This window comes from Maniola hyperantus, chromosome 16 (genome assembly GCF_902806685.2).
Source record: "Maniola hyperantus chromosome 16, iAphHyp1.2, whole genome shotgun sequence".
NCBI lineage: Eukaryota > Metazoa > Arthropoda > Insecta > Lepidoptera > Nymphalidae > Maniola > Maniola hyperantus.
The window spans coordinates 2,277,307-2,299,480 of NC_048551.1; the positions used below are offsets into that span (position 1 = coordinate 2,277,307).

Consider the following 22,174-nt stretch of genomic DNA (forward strand, 5'->3'; position numbering starts at 1 on the left):
TTATTTAGAAATTTCCTTGAAGTGTAGGTAAAGCAATATAAAAAATATAAAATATAGCTTCTACTTCTAGCTTATATAACGTTATTATATAACACCGCAAACCTATAGCGTAACCTTATAGTGTTTAATTTTACACAGTGAACGAAAATATAGCTAAACTTCGCTAATTTCTTACTCAACTAATCAAGCTATTCTTCTTCTTCTTCTTTGTGGCTTTCAGTAGTGCCACACCGAGCACAATGCACTTCGCCAATGTCACGTAGAACTAATCAAGCTATACTAATGAAATTGCTTTGTGCTTGCGGATGATTACATGCAGAATGTAAAATTGTCGAACGATCCTGACATCGCACAATGATTAGTGATTACAGTTCACACACGAGTTGGAAATAGTACCTACTGGTTTTCCCACGGAGGAGAAAACTCTCGTCCGTGGCTTTTCCCAACAATACCTATAGTATAGTACGCAACAGGTTTTTTTTTTTTTATAAAGAATATTAGCCATGTTAAATGACTAATATTCCCCTTTCCTATCTCCAATTAAGCGTCAGGCTTGTGCTAGGAGTAGGTACGACAATAGTGCAACGGGCGGGGTTTGAACCGTCGACCTTTCGGTTTTCAGTCCACTCCTATACCGGTTGAGCTTTTGAGGCCCTTAAAGGCTTCTTGAGATGGCAATCGGGGTATGAGGCGTGGGGACGCCTCGCACACCCGCACGTCACGAGCGCTCGCCCGCACCGGGTTGGCGCGGGGGCTGTGCAAGTGTCATCTCAACCTGTTCCGCATTATACCTACCTATTGCGTGTAAGCTGTGATAGCCTAGTGGTTAGGACGTCCACCTTCTTATCGGAGGTCGGGGGTTCGATCCCGGGCACGCACCTCTAACTTTTCGGCGTTATGTGCGTTTTAATTAATTAAATATCACTTGCTTTAACGGTGAAGGAAAACATCGTGAGGAAACCTGCATGCCTGAGAGTTCTCCATAATGTTCTCAAAGGTGTGTGAAGTCTACCAATCCGCACATGGCCAGCGTGGTAGACTATGACCAAAACCCTTCTCACTCTGAGCGGAGACCCGTGCTCTGTAGTGAGCCGGCGATGAGTTGATCATGATTGCATGTTAATTTCCCGTAAATGGGGCCATAAATTTCTCTTGTAGGGTTTTTTGCGACAAATGCATTCGAATAATTGCCACAGGAAACATGATAACAGTCCATTTATATAAACATTAATTAAGTAATTAAACTTTTAATATAAATATTATATTGTCACTGAGTGCAGTCTGCCTATTTTGATATCTCAGATGTATTTAAACGACGTGTTGCATACATAATAACAGTTCTAATTTGAATTTGAATATATTCAAACTACCACAAGTTGTAAATATAAAGATATTTAACAAAAAAAAATTGATTTTTTCAATCTAAAGTGAGAAAAGAATTATATTGCAAAGATATATATTTTTTTGCAAAATAAACTAACAATAATACTTATATTCTAAATTGGTTTTTTGTGGAAAAACTTTAAACTACTTAAAACCTAAATCTGTAAAATTTTGTATCGCTAATAATTAACTTTTAATAAATAAAACAAACGGACCAAATAGAAAACCACCACTTTTTTGGAAGACAAAATAAAGTAGAAATCGACGTGTGAGGTGAGGTTCGTTCGACTTCAACATACGACTACGTGTAGAAACAAAAATTTGTTTTTACTCTGTAGCGAAGTCGCTTATGTCGATTTTTTGAACAAAAATTGGGAATAATCAATTTAATAAAAAAAGCAAAAATGCGATGTGAACTACCAGTTGTACGTCGGTGTTGTTGCTGTTTGCCCCTTAGACCTGGCCTACTTGCTTGGGCATACTTAAAACTGGTAAGTGATCTCAGGTACCCACAACTAATTAAAAAAATATAGGTAGATATATAATGCGTAAAATTTGAGAGAATGAGGAATTCGCCATATTACCTATTTGCTCTTTGAGTCAACTGTCATGTCAAAAGTACGAGTTAGTGCGGTTAACCGTGCTTTTGACTTGACAATGGACACATGGAGAAAACATGGCGAGTCTTTTCTCGAATTTTAAAGAACGTTAACAGGGAAGCGGCCTTCCCCGCGCCACACCCGTGCAAGGCGGCCATAGTGGCCATTACCTCGAAGCCCATACCCCCATCTTGATCTAGGTTAAACGCAGAAGGCCCCGCTGCTGCTCGATTGTTAGGTCGAACCTGCAGGCTACAAGAGCATAGGAATTTTCTAAAGCTACGGTGGATGGCAGTGCATACCTACACATAAAATATTTTTTAAATTAATTACAAGAAAAACTCACATTTTGAAATAATTATTATTATTGGTTGATATACCAGCAATAGAAATACACATTCTGTGAAAATTTCAATTCTCTACCTACATAATATTACTGTTCACGAGATACAGCCCACTGACAGACAGACGGACGGACGGACAGCGGAGGCAAAAGGAGCCAAAAGGAGCCAATGGATGTCCGGCCTTAGTCCGTACTGATAACGAATAACTTTCTTTTACAGGTCTTCAATTTATGCTTCCTTATTGTCCTTGTTACAAAAATGACGGGACCATATCCGAGTAATGAAATGTTGGTTTTTGGGATACTACTCTTCACCGTCATAGACATCGTGTTTCTCATCTTTTTCATTATAAGTGCGTATAGAGTAAGTATTTCTATACCTAATCTCTACATAAATACTCATAACTCTAAATAAAATAAAGTCGCTTTGCGCTGTCTGTATGTATGCATGAACGCGTACTCATGTATGTTTGTTACTCAATTACGCAAAAACGGCTGAACGGATTTGGATGAAACTTGGAATGGAAATAGATTTCCCGCGGGATTTTGAAAAACGTAAATCCAGGCGGACGAAGTCGCGGGCATCAGCTAGTAGAAAAAATATTTAAAAAAAATATGACATTATGATGTGTATAATTTATCTACATAACTTTACAATATGAAATATTTCTTTTCCAGAAAGACTACAAGAAAATAAGGATATTCTACAGATATAGTATATTTTGTTTATGCCCGATCGTGGTATTGATTGGTGTGTTAATAGGATATTGTGCGTTTTTTTTATACTCCGCGCCTCCTGAACTTTATATTTTAATATTATATTTGGGGCTAGGGCCGATTATAGTTTCATCACTGATTATGGGTATTGTATCCTTATGTAAGTAAACAAGTGAAATGTACTAGTTTTGATTACATTGACGACTTTCCTGGGCACAGTGGGGGGTGAGGTCCGGGATTCCATTTCCGGTAGGGACAATTTGAAATTTTTTAATTTCTAAAATTGACTCTGTTTTGGGCAGGTGGAAAGAAGGCTACGTCCCTGCCTAGCCCTACCGGCAAAGCCGTGCTGCTAAGTGATTCAGCGTTGCGGTACGATGCCGTGTAGAAGCCGACAAGGTGGTCTAATAAAACTGCCATACCCCTTTCCCGTTTGCCAACTACTATTGATTGATTGCATTAAATTTTTTTCAGTTACAAGTTTGCCATTGACTGCAATCTCACCTGGTGGTAAAGGATGATGCAGCCTAAGATGGAAAAGGATTAACCTGGAAGGGGTATGGCAGTTCTTATTAAACCAATGCCCCTTTAGTTTCTATTTCTACACGGCATCGTACCGGAACGTTAAATCGCTTGGCGGCACGGCTTTGTCGGTAGGGCGACTAGATGAGATCACAGTCAAGAGCTAACTTGTAAGGGAATAAAAAAAGCCCATACGTACACCCTAAAAACCTTACCCTTCCTCTAGTGCAGTCGGGTAATTGTTGTGAGATAACACCATCAACTTTTACTTTTTTCTGTTTCAGTTTTCCAAGTCTACCTCATAATTCTCGTGAGAAGCGAATTTATTAAACTGAAGAACAAGTCCAAGATTGAATTCGTGAACCATGCGGCTGATGAGAAATGTATTGCCAACCTTGATTGCGTGAAAGATAGTCCTGTAACTGTATAATAAGACTACCAAAATAGCTGTATTAAATAGTTCCAGGCAGTTGCGAGTTCGCGCAGGTATTGTTCCATGCGCTCATGTACTGCGTACGGATATAGCACTCATACTAATGCTGATGGCAAGCCCTCGCGTCGCACGCGCTCCAAAGACGTCTAAAAATGCTATTGCGACTCGCATTGCGGTTTACTTCACGAACGACTATTTAATTGGCGCGGACTATACAGTAGAATGATAGCGCGAAAAGATTCTATAGAAATAGCGGTTTTCGATTTGATTATAAGTAAGTTACCTAACGGAGCCTTAGGTACATGTTTCTGTTCATTACTTTGTAGATATCATTGATGGATGCAAGTAAATGAAATAAATAAAATGATAAAATGGTTAGATAGCATAGATTTATATGTATATTAAAATCTGTTTAAAGCAGATACTAAATGAAAGATTATATTATTGTAGATTCTGGTAATGTAATTTTTTTTAATGTATGTATGTTTGTTTAATGTAGGGGAGCGAGGGGCTTGTTGTAACAGTTCTCATTAAAACTAATATATCTTGAGATCTATTGATTAAATTTCTACTAAATAAAGATGGATGGATACTGTAACTCTTCCACTACCAAATCAAGTAAAATTAATACCATAACTATTGGTTATTATTTTACGATCAATTATTTTCTAGAAGAAGTGCGGTGTTACAACTTACCTCGTGCTTGGGGAAAGTTACGACAGTACAATTGTATATTACCTGGCAGAAATGAACCGCGTGCACACTTCCGCTCACTGCGCTGGCCGGCGGAACCATATAGATAACACACTATATACCAGAGAGGCGGAACACCGGCTATGGCAACATGATGCGGCGCGGTTTATAGGTTAAAGGTATGATTCAGAACCACGCTGCACGCAGCAGCACTGCCGCAACCGTGCTGTCACCAGCTGTCACAGTCCTATCGCGGCACTACTGGTCCCCATACAATCTCTGTAAGCATATATGACATTACATTCCAAGCTAGGCAGCAATGTTCCGCTACATTGCTGCTTAGAAATACGTTAATAGCGTTTAAGATCCTAGTGAAAAGAGCCTGTTACTACTTACCCCTGGCCCCGTTACAACAAGCCCCTCGCTCCCCTATTAAAGAAAATACTATGAACCTGAAAATGTATTTTTAAGAGAAGTAGTCCTGTACCTATTTTTTTAAAATCTGTGTTTATTTATACTTACATTTTGAATATATTGTAGTAATTATTTAACCTTGCAAAATAGCTTTTTTAATAGGGGAAGACGTGTTCTGTAAATAAATTGGCATGAAAGTAATAAAATCACTGGTAGGCTTAGTTATAGTGTAACATCAAAAATTTACAAAAAAAAAACAGGTAATTTTAATTTAATACACTTTTACAATGCTGGATTTGAATAAATAAATTTATAATTTATGCATAGGAGGTATAGAAATCGCCAGGTTCGAAAAGTTTGCTATTCTATCTGGCTCGATTTTAATGTGTTTTTTTTACACAGAAATGTGGAATCTGAATATATTAAAAGGTGACTGACTGACGGACAGACTAATCTATCAACGCACAGCTCAAACTACTGGACGGATCGCGCTGAAATTTGGAATGCAGATAGCTATTATGACGTAAGCATTCGCTAAGGATTTTTGAAAATTCAACCCCTAAGGGGGTGAAATAGGGGTTTGAAATTTGTGTGTTTGAAAGGGGACAAAGTCGCGAGCATAAGCTAGTGGTAAAATATGTATTTGCGATATAAAATCCCGCAAAGGTCTATAAGAATAAACTTGTTTGTTGGAATTTTCGCGGAACAGGGATCCCATATTCCAATCTGCCAAAGGAAACCAAAAATGATAATATACCGTTTATAAACATATACCTACCTACATAACACCACAGTGTGATTTCTCCTACATCAGTCGAGTTCCGAACGTGTTAAGGAAAAGTAGCCTTAAATATCTCCTACATCAGTCGGGGTTCCGAACTTGTTAAGGAATAGTAGCCTAACATATCAAATCGAGCTTGAATAAATTCTAACAAGTGCGTAGAAAATAACAATAAATTGTTAGTTATTAAATAAGCTTGGGAATATAAGAAAGTAAAATAAATAAAAATTATATAGACACAAATCTAAAAACTTTACATAATTCTACGCCTGAACTTCGTCCGCTATTTAAATTAGCATAGCTTTTAAAAAACTTGGTAGTGTTTTGTAAATTAACTTATTAATAAAAGCGGTTATTTAAATATTGGTTTTAATAGAAAATCTAAATAAACAAACAAAATGAGATGTGAAATGCCATTTCTGCTGCGGTGCTGTTTCTGTTTTCCTCTTCGACATGGTTTGCTTGTATGGGCGTACTTAAAACAGGTGAGTGACCTTACGTACATCTAAAAATACCTTACCTTGAACTTGACTACCTGGGTGGGAGGTCCTGGGTTCGGTTCCCGACTGGGTCAATTTAAGAATTCATAAATTCTAAATGTAAGCTGTGATAGCATTATAGTTAGGACGTCCGTCTCCTAATCGGAGGTCTGGGGTTCGATCCCGCGCACGCACCTCTAACTTTTCGGAGTTAGGTACCTATATGTGCATTTTTAAGTAATTAAATATCACTTGCTTCAACGGTGAAGGAAAACATTGTGAGGAAACCTGCACACCTGAGAGTTCTCCATAATGTTCTCAAAGGTGTGTGAAGTCTTCCAATCCGCACTTGACCTGCGTAGAAGACCCTTCTCACTCTGAGGTGAGACTCGTGCTCTGTAGTGAGCCGGCGGCGATGGGTTGATCATGATGATGAAAGGGATAGCAATATATTATTTAGACCTGTCTGTTTAGAGATTGCGTACAAAAGAATTAGCCACATTATGGCATTATCTTTCGCTTTTATTGATTTTTATTGTTCCGTACCTCAAAAGGAAAAACGGAACCCTTATAGGATCACTTTGTTGTCTGTCTGTCTGTCTGTCCGTCTGACAGTCAAGAAACCTACAGGGTACTTCCCGTTGACCTAGATACATAAAATTTGATAGGTAGGTAGTTAGATCTTATAGCTGACATTTGGGGAAAAATCTGAAAACCGTGAATTTGAGGTTAGAAAAAAAATTAAATTGTGGTCATAAATTACTAATAATAAGTATTTTCAACTTTCGAAGTGAGATAACTATATTAAGTGGGGTATCATATGAAAGGTCTTCACCTGTACATTCTAAAACAGATTTTTATTTATTTTTATGCATCATAGTTTTTGAATTATCGTGCAAAATGTCGAAAAAATACGACTGTAGTACGGAACCCTCATTGCGCGAGCCTGACTCGCACTTGGCCGGTTTTTCTAGTGAGAAAAGTCATTCCGATCTAGGGGTACCTATATTCTTTTGACGAATCAAAAGCAACTCTATTCCATTGTAAATTACTTCCAGCAATATTTTTTTATTGCAAGTAGGTATGCTTGCGTTTAACCTTGACGACAAACATCCATTCATACTAATATTATAAAGGCGAAAGTGTCTGTCTGCTAGCTTTTCATGACCCAACTGTTGAACCGATTTTCATGAAAGGTATTGAGTTAGCTTATATCCCGGTGACGGACATAGGCTACTTTTTATTCCGGAAAATTAAAGAATCCCCGCGGGGTTTAAAAAACCTAAATCTACGCGGACGAAGTCGTGGGCATCATCTAGTGTTCAATAAAAAGCAAAGATGATGTCTAGGTTGGAGCGCGCTTGCCTAGAAGATGTCTATTCACTATTTAGGTTATACTCGTACCTGTAGTACGCGACAGGTTGAAATAGCAATCGGGCAGGGAATTGCAGGGTATCCCCCCCCCCCCCCCATACCCCGATTGCCATCACGACCTGTCACGGACTATAGGTACGAGTGGACTGTGGAGGGAAACACGGACGCCGGAAGGGTTATGTTATGCTGACGAATAACTATTTCTTTTACAGATCCTTAGCTTAATCATCTTAACGATCATGATTTTAAGAGTTTGTCACAATTACCGGAGAATACGAGCGTCGGGTGAATTGATCTCTTCACTAATAATAGTGTTTACTATCTCAGACATTGTGTTCAACATCCTTTTTATTATAAGTGCACATACAGTAAGTACCTATATCTATATCTTCTAAATATATAAAAGCGAAATACCACTCACTCACTGACTGACTGACTAACTAATCACGAAATCTCAGAAACTATAAAGCCTACAAAAAGGGGTCCTTTTTCAAGGGAGTCACCGGATGGGTTCGAAACTGGTCGGGCTAACGTCGACTAAACACGTAACGTCGAGTAAAGCCGGGACAGATTTTATATATAGGTTAGGTAAAGACTTTATTTTCTCAAAAAAGAACAAAAGTTCACTTACATGAGAACAATTTTAAACATAAATTATAAAAGAAAACAACATTATATACGGCGAATTTATACAATAACAAAACCTATATATATTTTAAAACTATAGTGTTTGACATTTTTTTTTATTTTTCTTTAAATTTTGGAAAAGATTTTTCGTGAAATATGTCTTTCGGCAAGTCATTATAATATAGTAGCACTCCCTCAAACTGTATAGTTTTCACCCCACCATTAGTCCTAGCTTTAGTTAATTGTAGTTTATGTTTGTTTCGTGTACCATGTCCCATATTATAAATATAAATATATAAGTACCCATATTATAAATGCGAAAGTGTTTGTTTGTTGGTTTGTCGATTTATTGGTTTGTTGGTTTGTCCTTCAATCACGTCGCAACGGAGCAACTGATTCACGTGGTTTTTTGCATGTGAAGTGTATAGGCAACTTTTTATCCCGGAAAATCAAAGATTTCCCACGGGATTTTTAAAAAATCTAATTCCACGCGGACGAAGTCGCGGGCATCAGCTAGTTTTATATATAATGGAAATCACTCACGATAGTTTAAACGCTAAAATAGTTCGGTAATAATATTAATTTCAATTTCGTATTTCTTTTCCAGAAAGACTACAAGAAAATGAGGTTATTCTACAGATATAGTATAGTCGCTTTGTGTCTGAACGTGGTCATAGTTGGTTTTTACGTAGCAATGTGGGCATACTATATTTATTTGGCTCCTATAATACTAATATATTTAAGATCAATTTTGGTGTCAGGGCTGATAATGAGTGTTATAATGATATGTAAGTATCAATCCTTATTTACTAGCTTCGGGCACAGAATATGATAATATAACAGTAAGGAAAGAAAGAAATAAACCGGCCAAGTGCGAGTCAGGCTCGGGCAATGAGGGTTCCGTACTACAGTCGTATTTTTTCAACATTTTGCAGGATAATTCAAAAAGTATGATACATAAAAATAAATAAAAATCTGTTTTAGAATGCACAGGTGAAGACCTTTCATATGATACCCCACTTGATATAGTTATCTTACTTCCAAAATTGAAAATACTAATTATTAGTTCATGACCACAATTTAAATTTTTTTGTGTTCCCCGAATGTCAGCTATATAAGATCTACCTACGTTTATTTTAGTAGTAGACTACTGTCTACGTGCCACACGTCACTTTATGTACCTAGGGGTTGGTCATCCCTGCGCTTCCTCTGTAGCTGTATTAAACATTATTTCACCGGAGTCTAGCTGTGTGGTTAGACACCGTTGAAAATAATGACGAACAGAACTACACCTCCACTTGAGCATTAAAGCCAAAATGCCTCAAACAAATAAATAAATAATCATTTTAAGAGAGAGATCAAAAATTAAGTTATTAAACACTAGCTGCCCTGGCGAACTTCGTTCCGCATAACAGTCGATTCAAATTTTTTAAATTTTTCTCTCCGTAAGAACCATCCTCGTACCTACTTCAAGGAATATTATAAAAAAAGAATTACCGAAATCGGTTCAGCTGTTCTCGAGACTTGACATTTAGTGATTCATTTTTTATATATAAGATTATCAAATAGTGAAATTATTAGTCTTATACAGCATGCAATCAATAAAATGTCAGAACATACTTATTAAAAGATAAGCAGAAGAAGCGCCGACATAAGCTGTGTCATGTGTGGCTATACAACCCGAAAAAACGTTTCAGCTCAGCATAATGCTCTATGCCTTGTATTGTACAAATATTGGTCAAGGGGTTGCAAAAGCTGAAGTATCACAAAGTATGAAGGCAGGGCACATAGCTCGAAAGTTCGATAGACGTTGGGGTTCCAACGTTCTAAATCTAGAATGACGACCTCGTACCACAAAGCGTAGCGTTGGAAGACCCCCACTAGTGACTAGGTAGACAGACGATATCAAACGAGTGTCACTGGATTCAGGCGGCGCATTTCCGTGGCGTGTGGAAGTCCCTAAAAGAGACCTATGTCAAGCTGTGGACGTCTATAAGTTGATGATGATGACCTGTAGAATTAGTAAAGGAGACAAGCTAATTTCATCAATTTTAGATTTTTCTGTTTCATGACATCTATTATAGTTGAAGTTAAATATTATTAACGACGTAAATGTTAAGTAGATCAGGTTACGGGTTGCCTACATCAATTTTAACCGTATATTTTTCTGTTTCAGTTTTCCAAGGCTACCTCATAATTCTCGTAAGAAGTGAATTTACTAAACTGAAGAACAACTCACAGTTTGAGTTCGTGAACCATGCGGCTGATGAGAAATGTACTGCCAATCTTGATTTCGTGAAAGTGATCCCCGTAACTGTATAAAATTACCAAAACAGCTGGCGCTATTACATAATATAATAGCGCAGGAAATTCTCACATAGCGCTTTTATAGTAAGTATTTCACTGAGCGCAGGAAATTCTTTAAAAATTATATTGATTCCCAAACCAGTCTGGACCTCCAACTTAAAAGACCATTACGCCAGGGAAGTCACCAAAACATTGTGGGTTGTTTTGAGTATATACTAAGATAGGCTGAGTTTGTTTTGGGCTCTTCTCAAACCTGGGCGCGTTTGACTTTGGAACCCTCGTAGCTTTAGTTTTAAGTTCGCGTAATAATTATCACCACTATATCTTACAAATACAACAACCGATTATCAAAAAGAGTAATTTATGACCTATTTTGAACAAATTATTTGGATTTTTTTTGATACCCTCAATTTCAACCTTATATTTTTCTGTTTCAGTTTTCCAAGGCTACCTCATAATTCTCGTAAGAAGTGAATTTATTAAACTGAAAAACAACTCGCAGTTTGAGTTCGTGAACCATGCGGCTGATGAGAAATCTACTGCCAACCTTAATTTCGTGAAAGGGATCCCCGTAACTGCATAAAATTACCAAAATAGCTGGCGCTATTACATAATAGCGCAGGAAATTCTCACATAGCGCTTTTATAGTTTTTCACTGTGCGCAGGAAATTCTATACAAATAGCGCTCTTATACTATTTTGATTGATTTGATTTTTTTTATAAAAAACTGGCTTTTTTTTCTTCAAATCCTTCTATTGTAGTATGGGTCTACGTCGTAGATAGGGTTGTGGTATATGTTTCTAGTGAACTGTAGTTACGTTCATAATGTATGTCAGTTAGTCAGTTTATGTATATTAAGAAATGTATGTACATTTAAAATGATGCTGGAAATCAAATTAATTTAAGATTTTAATTTGTATATTTTGAGGAATTTGTATACGTTTATTTGCAAAAAAAAACTGAAAAAATAATTGTTTCTGTGTTCATTTATTATGCCTAAGGTACGTAATGTGATGTATTTTTATATTAAGTATATGCATTTGCCCTACGAATTAGCCTTTGCCAAAATGTTAAGAAAATGACTGACTAATAAACGAACATATTAATTACTTAAATGTTGCAAAACTATTAGGTAACTAATAGATCTATAGAGCGCACTTTGACTTTGCTCAGCCTTAAGATTGAGTTAAAACGAGAGAAATTTATGTGAGACATATAGTTCTGTTCGTTTTAACTCTCTCTTAAGTCTAAGCTAACTATGGGCCTCGAAAGAAAGCTCAGAGTTACTCAGCGGGCGATGGAGAGAGCTATGCTTGGAGTTTCTCTACGTGATCAAATCAGAAATGAGGAGATCCGTTATCCGTAGGAGATCTAGAGTAACCGACATCTCGTCGTGAAAGAAGCACCTGTAACTGTATAAAATAAGTCAGATCTTTTATTTGCAATATATTGTGAACTACAAAATAAAGGATTTTAAAAAAATATTTACTTATTCACTTTTTAGGGTTCCGTACCTCAAAAGGAAAAACGGAACCCTTATAGGATCACTTTGTTGTCTGTCTGTCTGTCTGTCTTTCTGTCTCTCTGTCTGTCTGTCCGTCTGTCTGTCAAGAAACCTACAGGGTACTTCCTGCTGACCTAGAATCATGAAATTTGGCAGGAAGGTGGGTCTTATTGAATTGAGAATTTAGGGTTAGATCACACAAAAAAAATTAAATTGTGGTCATGAACTAATAATTAGTGTTTTCAACTTTCGAAGTGAGTGACTATATCAAGTGGGGTATCATATGAAAGGTCTTCACCTGTACATTCTAAAACAGATTTTTATTTATTTTTATGCATCATAGTTTTTGAATTATCGTGCAAAATGTCGAAAAAAAATTTTTAGTATCATAAATCAGTAATCATCAGTACTGATGATGTACCTGTCTTCGTTTTTGCTAGCGTTCTGGTTACACCCTTTATTATGGTGTTATAGTAGGTTGCTATTTTCAACCGACTTCAAAAAAGGAGGAGGTTCTCAATTCGTCGGAATTTTTATAAAAACACTGGCCTTTTCCTTTGAATCCTTTCATAGGGGGCGCCTAAGTTGTAGAGAGAACCTACGTGCAAAATTTTGTTCTATAGTGAACTGTGCGTTGATAATAATATTACCTACGCCCTCCGTGGCCGAAATTCGATCGGGAAGACTGTATTATTAAGGTACAAGGTGCGGATTGGCAGTCAACACCTCTGACAAGATTATGAAGAACTCTCAGGCATGCAGGTTTCCTCCAAAGTTTCCTGCAAGTGATACTTAATTGCTTAAAACGCACATAACTCTGAAAAATTGAAAGTGCGTGCCTAGGATTGAATACCCGACCTCTCGAATAGAAGGCTGACGTATTTAATCACCAGGCAGGCTATCACTGCATCTACATCACCTCGGCATAGTTCACGTTAGGTAACTTCTGACAAAATGTCGAGGCTTCGACGTCACTGGCAGGCGTAAAATGTTAGTACAGTACGCGGCAGAAAGTAATGTACATCGGCCTTTACAATGACATTTCGGCTTTGTAGAGCGTTGTCTCCGTTACTCATACATTATGACGTTTTGTCGGTCTCAACGACATACAGAGGCAATGCTCTACAAATCTGCTATCTCCCTCTAAAGGTCGATGTAAGTACATTACTTTCTTCCTCGTATTGTACATGTTTTGACGCAGAGGTAGCCCTAAGGTAGCCCTATTTTTCTTTGATTTTACGTCACCATAGTCTAATATTTGACATATCGTCGATTGAGGGTCAAACTGAGTGTTCCCTCACTCTGGTTCACTCTGACCTCAGATAAATTATTATTGTTAGTTAAGATGACGTATATGGTGCACTTTAATTTGATAAGAAATTATTAGCGATGCACAAGAGTGCAGAAAGGTTATAATGTTGTTTATCCCTAGCCCTACCCATATTATAAATGCGAAAGTGTGTTTGTTAGTTGGTTTGTTGGTTTATTGGTTTGTTGGTTTGTCCTTCAAGCACGTCGCAACGGAGCAACGGATCGACGTTTTCGCATGGGTAGGTATATAGTTAAAGACCTGGAGAGTGACATATAGGTCACTTTTTATCATAGAAAATCAAAAAGTTCCCACGAGATTTGTAAAAACCTAAATCTACGCGAACGAAGTCGCGGACATCAGCTAATCTAAAAAAATAAAATTATTATGGATGAAAAGGTGACTGACTGACTGACTGATCTATCAACGCACAGCTCAAAGTATTAGATGGATCGGGCTGAAATTTGGCATGCAGATAGCTATGCCGTACACATCTACTAGGAAAGGATTTTCGAAAATTCAACCCCTAAGGGGGTAAAATCGAGGTTCGAAATTTGAGTAGTCCACGCGGACGAAGTCGCGGGCATAAGTTAGTTTATATTACGCCCGAAGGTCACAATAAATTTGTTTTGTTGAATTGTTTGCAGATCAGGCATCCCATCCCACATTCTGATAATCTGCCACAGGAAACCAGATGATAACAGACAGTTTAGAAACATATACCTATCACACAGAGACTTCTGCTACAACAGTCGGGTACCGAACGTGTCAACGACAAGTTCTACAAAACAACAATAGAATTCGAATAAATTCTAACAAGTTATGTGGAAAGTAACAGTACATTAAAAAAATTAGCTTCGAAATCGAAATAAATTAAAAATACACAGATTTGAAAACTTTTAACAATAATAATTTGTAAGCCTGAATTTCGTCCGCTATTAAATTGAACGCAAAATGTTTTAATAGCTTTAAAAATTAGCTGTTTTGTAATATTTTTTTTATAAAAGCGGTTATTTTAATACTGGTTTTAATAGAAAATCTAAATAAACAAACAAAATGAGATGTGAATTGCCAGTTTTGCTGCGGTGCTGTTTCTGTTTTCCTCTTCGACATGGTTTGCTTGCTTGGGCATACTTAAAACAGGTGAGTGACCTCATTTACATCGAAAAACACCCTACCTTGGACTTGACTACTTCCCTGCTACAATGATGAGCGCTTGGTCTTTTATGTGGGAGGTCCTGGGTTCGATTCTCGACTGGATCAATTTAGGAATTTAGGTAAGTATAGTTTCTAAATTACCTCAATTCTAAAATAGCGTGAAAAGCCGTACCGCCAAGCGATATACCTAGCAGTCTAGTCGATGCTGCGTAGAAACCAGTAGGGGTATCATCATCATCATCGTGTGCGTTCTTCGAAACGAAGTTTGGAGGTCATCATGCGAAAAGCTTCTCTATTAAAAGTCGCTTTGGGTAACTAAGCCCTGTCCTAAGTAGGGGTATGGGTTTAATAAATAAATAAATAAATTCTTTATTTTGCCAAATTGTGGGTAAATAGCAGAATAATAAAAACTGCCATACCCCATCCAAGTATAGATTGCGACAGTTTGAGATGGTAGGTATAAATATTTCAATCCACGATGACAATGCAAAATAAGTATGCTATGTGCTGAGATTGTGAGTTCTATCGTAAGTCGTAACGCACCGATCAGCGATGTGGGCAGAGGCACAAGAAGATAAATTATTATGTTGAGATCACTCCCCGCTGACTCAGTCAGTTAGTACTTAAAATTTCTTTGCTTCCAACCGAAATGATGACAATAACTTTTTCTTTTACAGATCAGCAGCTTGTTCTTCTTAACCGTCATGATTATGAAATTATGTAACAACTACCGTAGAATACGAGCATCGGGTGATGCGATCTCCACACTGATAATAGTCTTCATGATCTTGGACATAGTATTTCACGTTCTTTTCATTATTAGTGCGCATAAAGTAAGTTCTTATTTTTATGTTATAGCCAGCAAAGGAGTAGGCGGGCACCTGCCCCCCGATTGTAAAAGAAAAACGTATTCATCGTTATCGCAATCGTCAAAAAATTCTGCCCTTTGATTGGTTGATTTGCTGTTTATATTTTTTCACAGCCAATCAAAGAGCAGAATTTGTTCAGGATTACGATAACGATGAATACGTTTTTCTTACACAATTGCGGGGCTGATAAGTGATTAGTGATTACCGCCGCCCATGAACATTTGCAGCACCAGAGGAACCGCTAATGCGTTGCCGGCCTTTCAGAAATTTGTTGGTCCGCCCCTTGAATAACCCCATGTTGTAATCTAGTGGGAATACCGTCGATGGGAGTTGATTCCACAGTTTGCATGTGCGTGGAAAGAAGGATCTAGCACAACGGACGGTCGAAGTGACCAGACACCCAGTTTATACATCTAAATATATAAAAAGAAAAGGGGGACTGACTGACTGACTGATCCATCAACGCACAGCTCAAACTACTGGACGGATCGGGCTGAAATTTGGCATTCAGATAGCTATACGTAGCTATACGTAGGCATCAGCTAAGAAAGGATTTTTGAAAAGAACCTCTAATTTACCCCCTAAGGGGGTAGAATAGAGGTTTTTAATTTGTGTAGTCCACTAGGATGAAGTTGCGGGCATAATCTAGATTTTTTAATTAATTTTTTTTTTTTATAACTGACTAGACGACGTCCGAGTCTTCGTCCGTGTGGATTAAGCCTATAATCCTGTAAGAACTCTTTGATTTTCCGTGATGAATTAATTAGTAACCTATGTCAGTCTCCAGGATGCAGAATATCTCGGTTTTAAATTTCATAAAATTGGTTAAACGGCTGGGTTTTTTTAGAATCCCGGGAACTTTTGACGACCTCCCTGGCGCAGTGGTAAGCGCTGTTGTCTTATTAGTGGGAGGTCCAGGGTTCAATTCTCGGAAGGGGTTTCGAATTTTATAATTTCTAAATTTCTGGTCTGGTGGGAGGCTTCGCCCGTGGCTAGTTACCAGCCTACCGACAAAGCTGTGCTGCCAAGCGATTTAGCGTTCCGGTACGATGCCATGTAGAAACCAAAGGGGTGTTTAATAAAAAACTGCCCCTTCCATGTTAGCCCGCTTCGATCTTAGACTGCGTCATCACCTTACCACCAGTGGCCCTACCGCGGTTGTTTGACAGCTACAATGTCACGATCGCAATCATCTCTGATTGGTTAATGCTCGCTCACTATTGGCTACAATGCATTGTTGCAACAAGAATGGCACAAATTCAGCCAATCAGAACAATTGAGATTGTAATAATGATTGATGCAGGTTTTAGACAATCGCCCTACGGGTAAGATTGCAGTCCTAGACCTAAGGCTACTTGTATCTGAATAAGTAAATGAACTCTTCACTTTCTGGAGTAAAAAGTAGCCCACGTCCTTCCCCGAGATCCAAGCTAGCACTAGGTTTAGACGTCATGTCAACTTAGTTTAGTTTAGAGATAGTGCACAACAGAATTATCCACATTGTACGCCCCGAAACTGGATACTAAGTTCATCTACCTCCCAACCCAATTTTGGGCACGTCATTTAGTACTATTATATTATACCTACTAGCGTTTAAACTACCGTGAGTGATTTCCATTATAAATACTATCTGTCCCGGCTTACTCACGTGTGTAGTCGACGTTAGCCCGACTAGTTTCGGACCCATCCGGGGTCCTTTTTCAAGGGAGTCCGTCCGCGCACGCGCCCCGTTTTTGACTGCGGGACGCACGTGCCGCTGCCCGTAGTCAAAACCGCGGCGCGTGCGCGGACGGACTCCCTTGAAAAAGGACCCCGGATGGGTTCGAAACTAGTCGGGCTAACGTCGACTACACACGTGAGTAAGCCGGGACAGATAGTATTTATACCTACTAGCTTATGTTCGCGACTTCGTCCGCGTGGACTACATAAATTTCAAACCTCTAAATTACCTGACCTGCTAGGTGATTCTACTCTAACTCAGAATCTAACACTAAATAATAGCCACGAAGGTTGGTTAGTTCTACATTGCTGCTTCACTGGGTGATATTAAAATATTTTTTCGTAGAAAACCTTCAACGGATTAAAAAATGTGCTCCGTGGCTATCATTCAGTGTTAGAAACTGAGTTAGCGAATCACCCTGCTGCTCTGCTAGGTGCAGTGCTTCGCTAACTCAGTGGCTAACACAGAATGATAGCCACCGAGGTTGGTTGATTCTACATTGCTGCTTCACTGGGTGATATTAAAATATTTTTTCGTAGAAAACCTTCAACGGATTAAAAAATGAGCCTGTGATGAGCTGTGGCTATCGTTCAGTGTTCCTATTCCTCAGACCTGGGCGCGTTTGGAACCCTCGTAGCTTTAGTTTTAAGTTTGCGTAATAATTATCACCACTATATCTTACAAATCTAATACCATACCAGACCATCAATACGAGTAATTTATTACCTATTTTATATAAATCATTTGACTTGACTTGACTTTGACTTTGTTAGACACTGAGTTAGACAATCACCTCACTGTAGTGAGCCGGGTTAATCATGATGATATGCAATATCTATTATATTAAACTGTTATTTCTTTTCCAGAAAGACTACAAGAAAATGAGGATATTCTACAGATATAGTATAGTTGTTTTATGTCTGAACGTGGCTATTGTTGGTTTTTTCATAGCAATGTATGTGTATTACGTATACATGGCTCCTATCATGCTAATATTTATATGGTCATTTATGGTGCCAACACTGGTTATGATTATTATAATGATAAGTAAGTACCACACTTTATTTACTAACTCATTTATATAAGTACTTACTAGATGATGCTCGCGACATCGTTCACGTGGAAAACTCTTTGATTTTTAGGGTTCCGTACCTCAAAAGGAAAAACGGAACCCTTATAGGATCACTTTGTTGCCTGTCTGTCTGTCCGTCTGTCTGTCAAGAAACCTACAGGGTACTTCCCGTTGACCTAGAATCATGAAATTTGGCAGGTAGGTAGATCTTATAGCTGACATTTGGGGAAAAATCTGAAAACCGTGAATTTAGGGTTAGATCACACACAAAAAATTAAATTGTGGTCATGAACTAATAATTAGTATTTTCAACTTTCGAAGTGAGTGACTGTATCAAGTGGGGTATCATATGAAAGGTCTTCACTTGTACATTCTAAAACTGATTTTTATTTAATTTTATGCATCATAGTTTTTGAATTATCGTGCAAAATGTCGGAAAAATACGACTGTAGTACGGAACCCTCATTGCGCGAGCCTGACTCGCACTTGGCCGGTTTTTCGAGATAACTTTACTTTGTTACACTAGTGGGTCGCCCGAACCTCGTGGTATCCCATAATTCCCGATAGTTTTATCATGTTAACAGCGCCAACTATTAACATTATTGTGAAGTTATGTTAAAAATACTGATACCCATTAAAAGTGAACTTATTTCGTTTTTTTATAATACTTACCTAATTTTAGTGTTTCTTGTTCAAGTACAGGATATAATTGAAATTATACAAAAGTTTCAGTTTAGAATATGTAGGCGTATTCAATCTCCACTTTAAAGTCCCCCCTTTCGTATGAGAGCCCCCCTGAAAGAAAGCTTTTTATATTTTCTTATGCAATATTCGGCTGAAGGCCATCAGTTTACACATTAGGTTTATAGAAGTAAGTGATATAATTACGTTCAGTAATTCAGGAGTTATAAGGCTCTGACAGACGAGTGTAATTTCACTCAAGTAAACTCATTAGATTTGGATCAGAAATCGGATGAGTGCGTAAGCAACATCCGAGTTCGGTCCGGGTTTTTTATATGCGTAAGTATTTTACGGACTCGGATCGGATGTGTGCGTAACCGATCTAAGGATGAAAATAGCGATACCCGTATGTATAGGTACTTACCTATTAACCAATATTAATGAACCATTTTAAAAACCCCGCCCAGTGCGAATCAGACTCGCGCATTGAGGGTTCCGTACTACAATCGTATTTTATCGACATTTTGCACGATAAATCAAAAACTACTCACTAGATCTCATTTAAACTAATTTTCAGTGGAAGTTTGCATAGTAATGTACATCATATATTTTTTTTAGTTGTATCATTCTCTTATTTTAGAAGTTACAGGGGGGGAACACACATTTTACCACTTTGGAAGTGTCTCTCGCGCAAACTATTCAGTTTAGAAAAAAATGATATTAGAAACCTCAATATTATTTTTGAAGACCTATCCATAGAACCCCACACGTATGGGTTTTATGAAAAAAGTTTTTGAGTTTCAGTTCTAAGTATGGGAACTCCAAAATTTATTGTTTTTTTCCTATTTTTGTGTAAAAATCTAAATGCGGTTCACAGAATACATCTACTTTTTATCATACATTTACAAGTTTCAACAGTACCTATAGCTCTTATAGTTTCGGAAAAAAGTGGCTGTGACATACGGACGGATAGACAGACAGGCAGACAGACATGACGAATCTATAAGGGTTCCGTTTTTTTCATTTGGCTACGGAACCATAAAAAAATAATTCCCAAATTAGCCCAGCCGGAACCTTCCACTTAAAAGACCTACTACGTCATCATCAGGAAGGTCACCTAAATATTGTGGGCTTAAACGTTTTGGACCATACCATTGCTTATGCATCCGAATGGTGACTTAGGGGACCTCCGCTGTCCGTCCGTCCGCCCGTCCGTCCGTCTGTTTATCAGCGAGCTGTATCTCGTAAACCGTAATAGGTAGATAGTTGAACTTTTCACAGAATGTGTAAATCAATTGCCGCTATAACAACTAAATAATAAAAATTTTATAATTTCAGCCATGAATTTTCAGAAAAATCAAAGTATTATTCTTGTAGGATGGTACGGAACCACAACGGGTGCGTGTCCGACTTGACCGATTAATAACCTTATATTTTTCTGTGTTTCAGTTTTGCAAGGTTACCTCATAATTCTCGTAAGAAGTGAATTTATTAAACTGAAGAACAACTCGCAGTTTGAGTTTGTGAACCATGGGGCTGCTGATGAGAAATGTACTGCCAACATTGATTTCGTGAAAGGGATCCCTGTAACTGTATGAGATTACCAAAATAGCTATTTGACATTATTATACACAACTCGAGATGGGTAAAAATTTCAAGATCCTACCTAGAGAAGGTACCTACCGACATGAAAAAGTATAATACTCATCTGTACGGTCAAAGTCAAAGTCAAATGATTTATTCAAAATAGGTAATAAATTACTCTTTTCGATTGTCAGTTGTTGGATTTGTAAGATATAGTGGTGACAGTGCGACAAGGCTCTTTTGGCGCGTGGTCATAATCGGAACTACCTAACGCCGCCATCTTGTGAAGTGTCACGCTGCTGTCCCCTTATAAGTCCCCTTAATTAGATAAGGCTAGCTTTCAGTTTTATTGTAATAAAAAAAAAAAAGTCCCCTTATAATGTGTTGCTAAGTAAAATATCTGAAATTCACTGTTTTTGTTAATATTAGAGCAATTCCTGATTATAGATACAGCATAAATGTGTGTCTGCATTTTATAGCTATATTTAGCACAAGGTAAATATAGCATTTGAGCTGGTAAACAAGATAAGTTGCAAGTCCTATAAATGGTTCTTATTATTCTTTCTCGATTTGGAAACAGGGGAAGCTTTTTCAATTTCTCAATCAGTTAAAATTAGATAAAATTTACTCGATTTTCAACATTGACATTTTCTGTAAAATTGAGGAGATTTTATTTGCTGGCAGCCTTTGTTCTACAACTACGCCCCCCTGTCAATGTCATTGAAGTGCCAAAAGAGCCTTGTCGTACTGTAGCTGTAAGAATAATAATTGTACCTACTTATACTCGTTCTATAATTTTTACCTCCCTACCTATAGGTATATTTTATTATTAGTCCTATTTACCGTTTATAAATTTTGATACTAAGTACCTACCTACAATGAATTTGAAAATCCAAAAGACACCCCTGTTATTTCATTGTTATAAGTTTTCACTTCTAACGGCGGCGGCGGTCCCTACTGCAGTTTTCTGTATACATGAAAGGAAAAGCTGACTAACTGACTGATTGACTGACTGACTGACTGATCTATCAACGCACTGGATCGGGCCGAAAGTTGGCATGCAGATAGCTAATATGACGTAGACATCCGCTAAGAAAGGATTTTTGAAAATTCAACCCCTAAAGGGGTAAAGTATCGAACGACGACGAATCGACGAAGTCGCGAGCATATGCTAGTTTGTAATAAAACATTGGTTTTTTTTCTTCAAATCCTTTCGTAGTTGGGCTTCTACGTTGCTACAACGCAACGTAGGAGCCCAACTAGAGAAAACGTAGACCCCCGTGAACGTAGATAATATGATCATAACATAATTACTATGCCAGTCAGTCAGTTTATGATATATTTTTGTACATTTAAAGTGGTGCTGGTCACCAAATTAACTAATTCAAGATTTTAATTTGTATATTATAAGGAATTAGTTTTGTTATACCATTACTCGCTAGAATAGTTTAATACTTATTAATAGTAATTTTAATTATATATTCGTTATGTAAAATACCTATGTGATATATTGCCATAATATTAAATATCTATTATCGCCTTTGCCAAAATGTTAAGACAATAATTAACTAATAAATCAATGTGTTAAGTACTTACTTAAGCTAA

At 37.6% G+C, this 22,174-nt stretch overlaps 2 protein-coding genes across 3 annotated transcripts; both read left to right on the forward strand.

Moving 5' to 3' along the window:
- Positions 1-1,384: 1,384 nt before the first annotated feature.
- LOC138403448 (uncharacterized) lies at positions 1,385-16,295 on the forward strand. Of its 2 annotated transcripts, XM_069504035.1 has the most exons (7): positions 1,385-1,874; positions 2,546-2,689; positions 3,004-3,202; positions 3,849-6,370; positions 7,951-8,106; positions 8,973-9,153; positions 10,542-10,733. In XM_069504035.1, the coding sequence occupies exons 1-4, from the start codon at positions 1,788-1,790 to the stop codon at positions 3,992-3,994; spliced, it is 576 nt and encodes a 191-aa protein (XP_069360136.1). In that variant the 5' UTR covers positions 1,385-1,787; the 3' UTR covers positions 3,995-6,370; positions 7,951-8,106; positions 8,973-9,153; positions 10,542-10,733. The 2 variants fall into 2 exon arrangements, with proteins under 2 accessions (XP_069360136.1, XP_069360137.1); XM_069504036.1 differs by lacking the exons at positions 7,951-8,106; positions 8,973-9,153; positions 10,542-10,733 and adding an exon at positions 16,113-16,295 and having other exon boundaries at positions 3,849-5,682.
- Positions 14,207-21,697, forward strand: LOC117989655 (uncharacterized). The gene is made up of 4 exons (XM_034977047.2): positions 14,207-14,628; positions 15,321-15,476; positions 18,099-18,279; positions 20,435-21,697. Exons 1-4 carry the CDS (start codon positions 14,542-14,544, stop codon positions 20,581-20,583), a joined length of 573 nt encoding a protein of 190 aa, XP_034832938.1. The 5' UTR covers positions 14,207-14,541; the 3' UTR covers positions 20,584-21,697.
- The last annotated feature ends 477 nt before the right edge of the window (positions 21,698-22,174 follow it).

What these genes read in the sequence shown, in the direction of transcription:
- LOC138403448 (XM_069504036.1), top strand. Translation starts at nt 1,788, where the DNA reads ATGCGATGTGAACTACCAGTTGTACGTCGGTGTTGTTGCTGTTTGCCC. An exon ending in CTTGGGCATACTTAAAACTG is followed by an intron (nt 1,875 to 2,545) that starts GTAAGTGATCTC and finishes TTTCTTTTACAG; the next exon opens with GTCTTCAATTTATGCTTCCT. An exon ending in TATGGGTATTGTATCCTTAT is followed by an intron (nt 3,203 to 3,848) that starts GTAAGTAAACAA and finishes TTTCTGTTTCAG; the next exon opens with TTTTCCAAGTCTACCTCATA.
- LOC117989655 (XM_034977047.2), top strand. Translation starts at nt 14,542, where the DNA reads ATGAGATGTGAATTGCCAGTTTTGCTGCGGTGCTGTTTCTGTTTTCCT. An exon ending in TCATTATTAGTGCGCATAAA is followed by an intron (nt 15,477 to 18,098) that starts GTAAGTTCTTAT and finishes TTTCTTTTCCAG; the next exon opens with AAAGACTACAAGAAAATGAG. An exon ending in TATGATTATTATAATGATAA is followed by an intron (nt 18,280 to 20,434) that starts GTAAGTACCACA and finishes TCTGTGTTTCAG; the next exon opens with TTTTGCAAGGTTACCTCATA.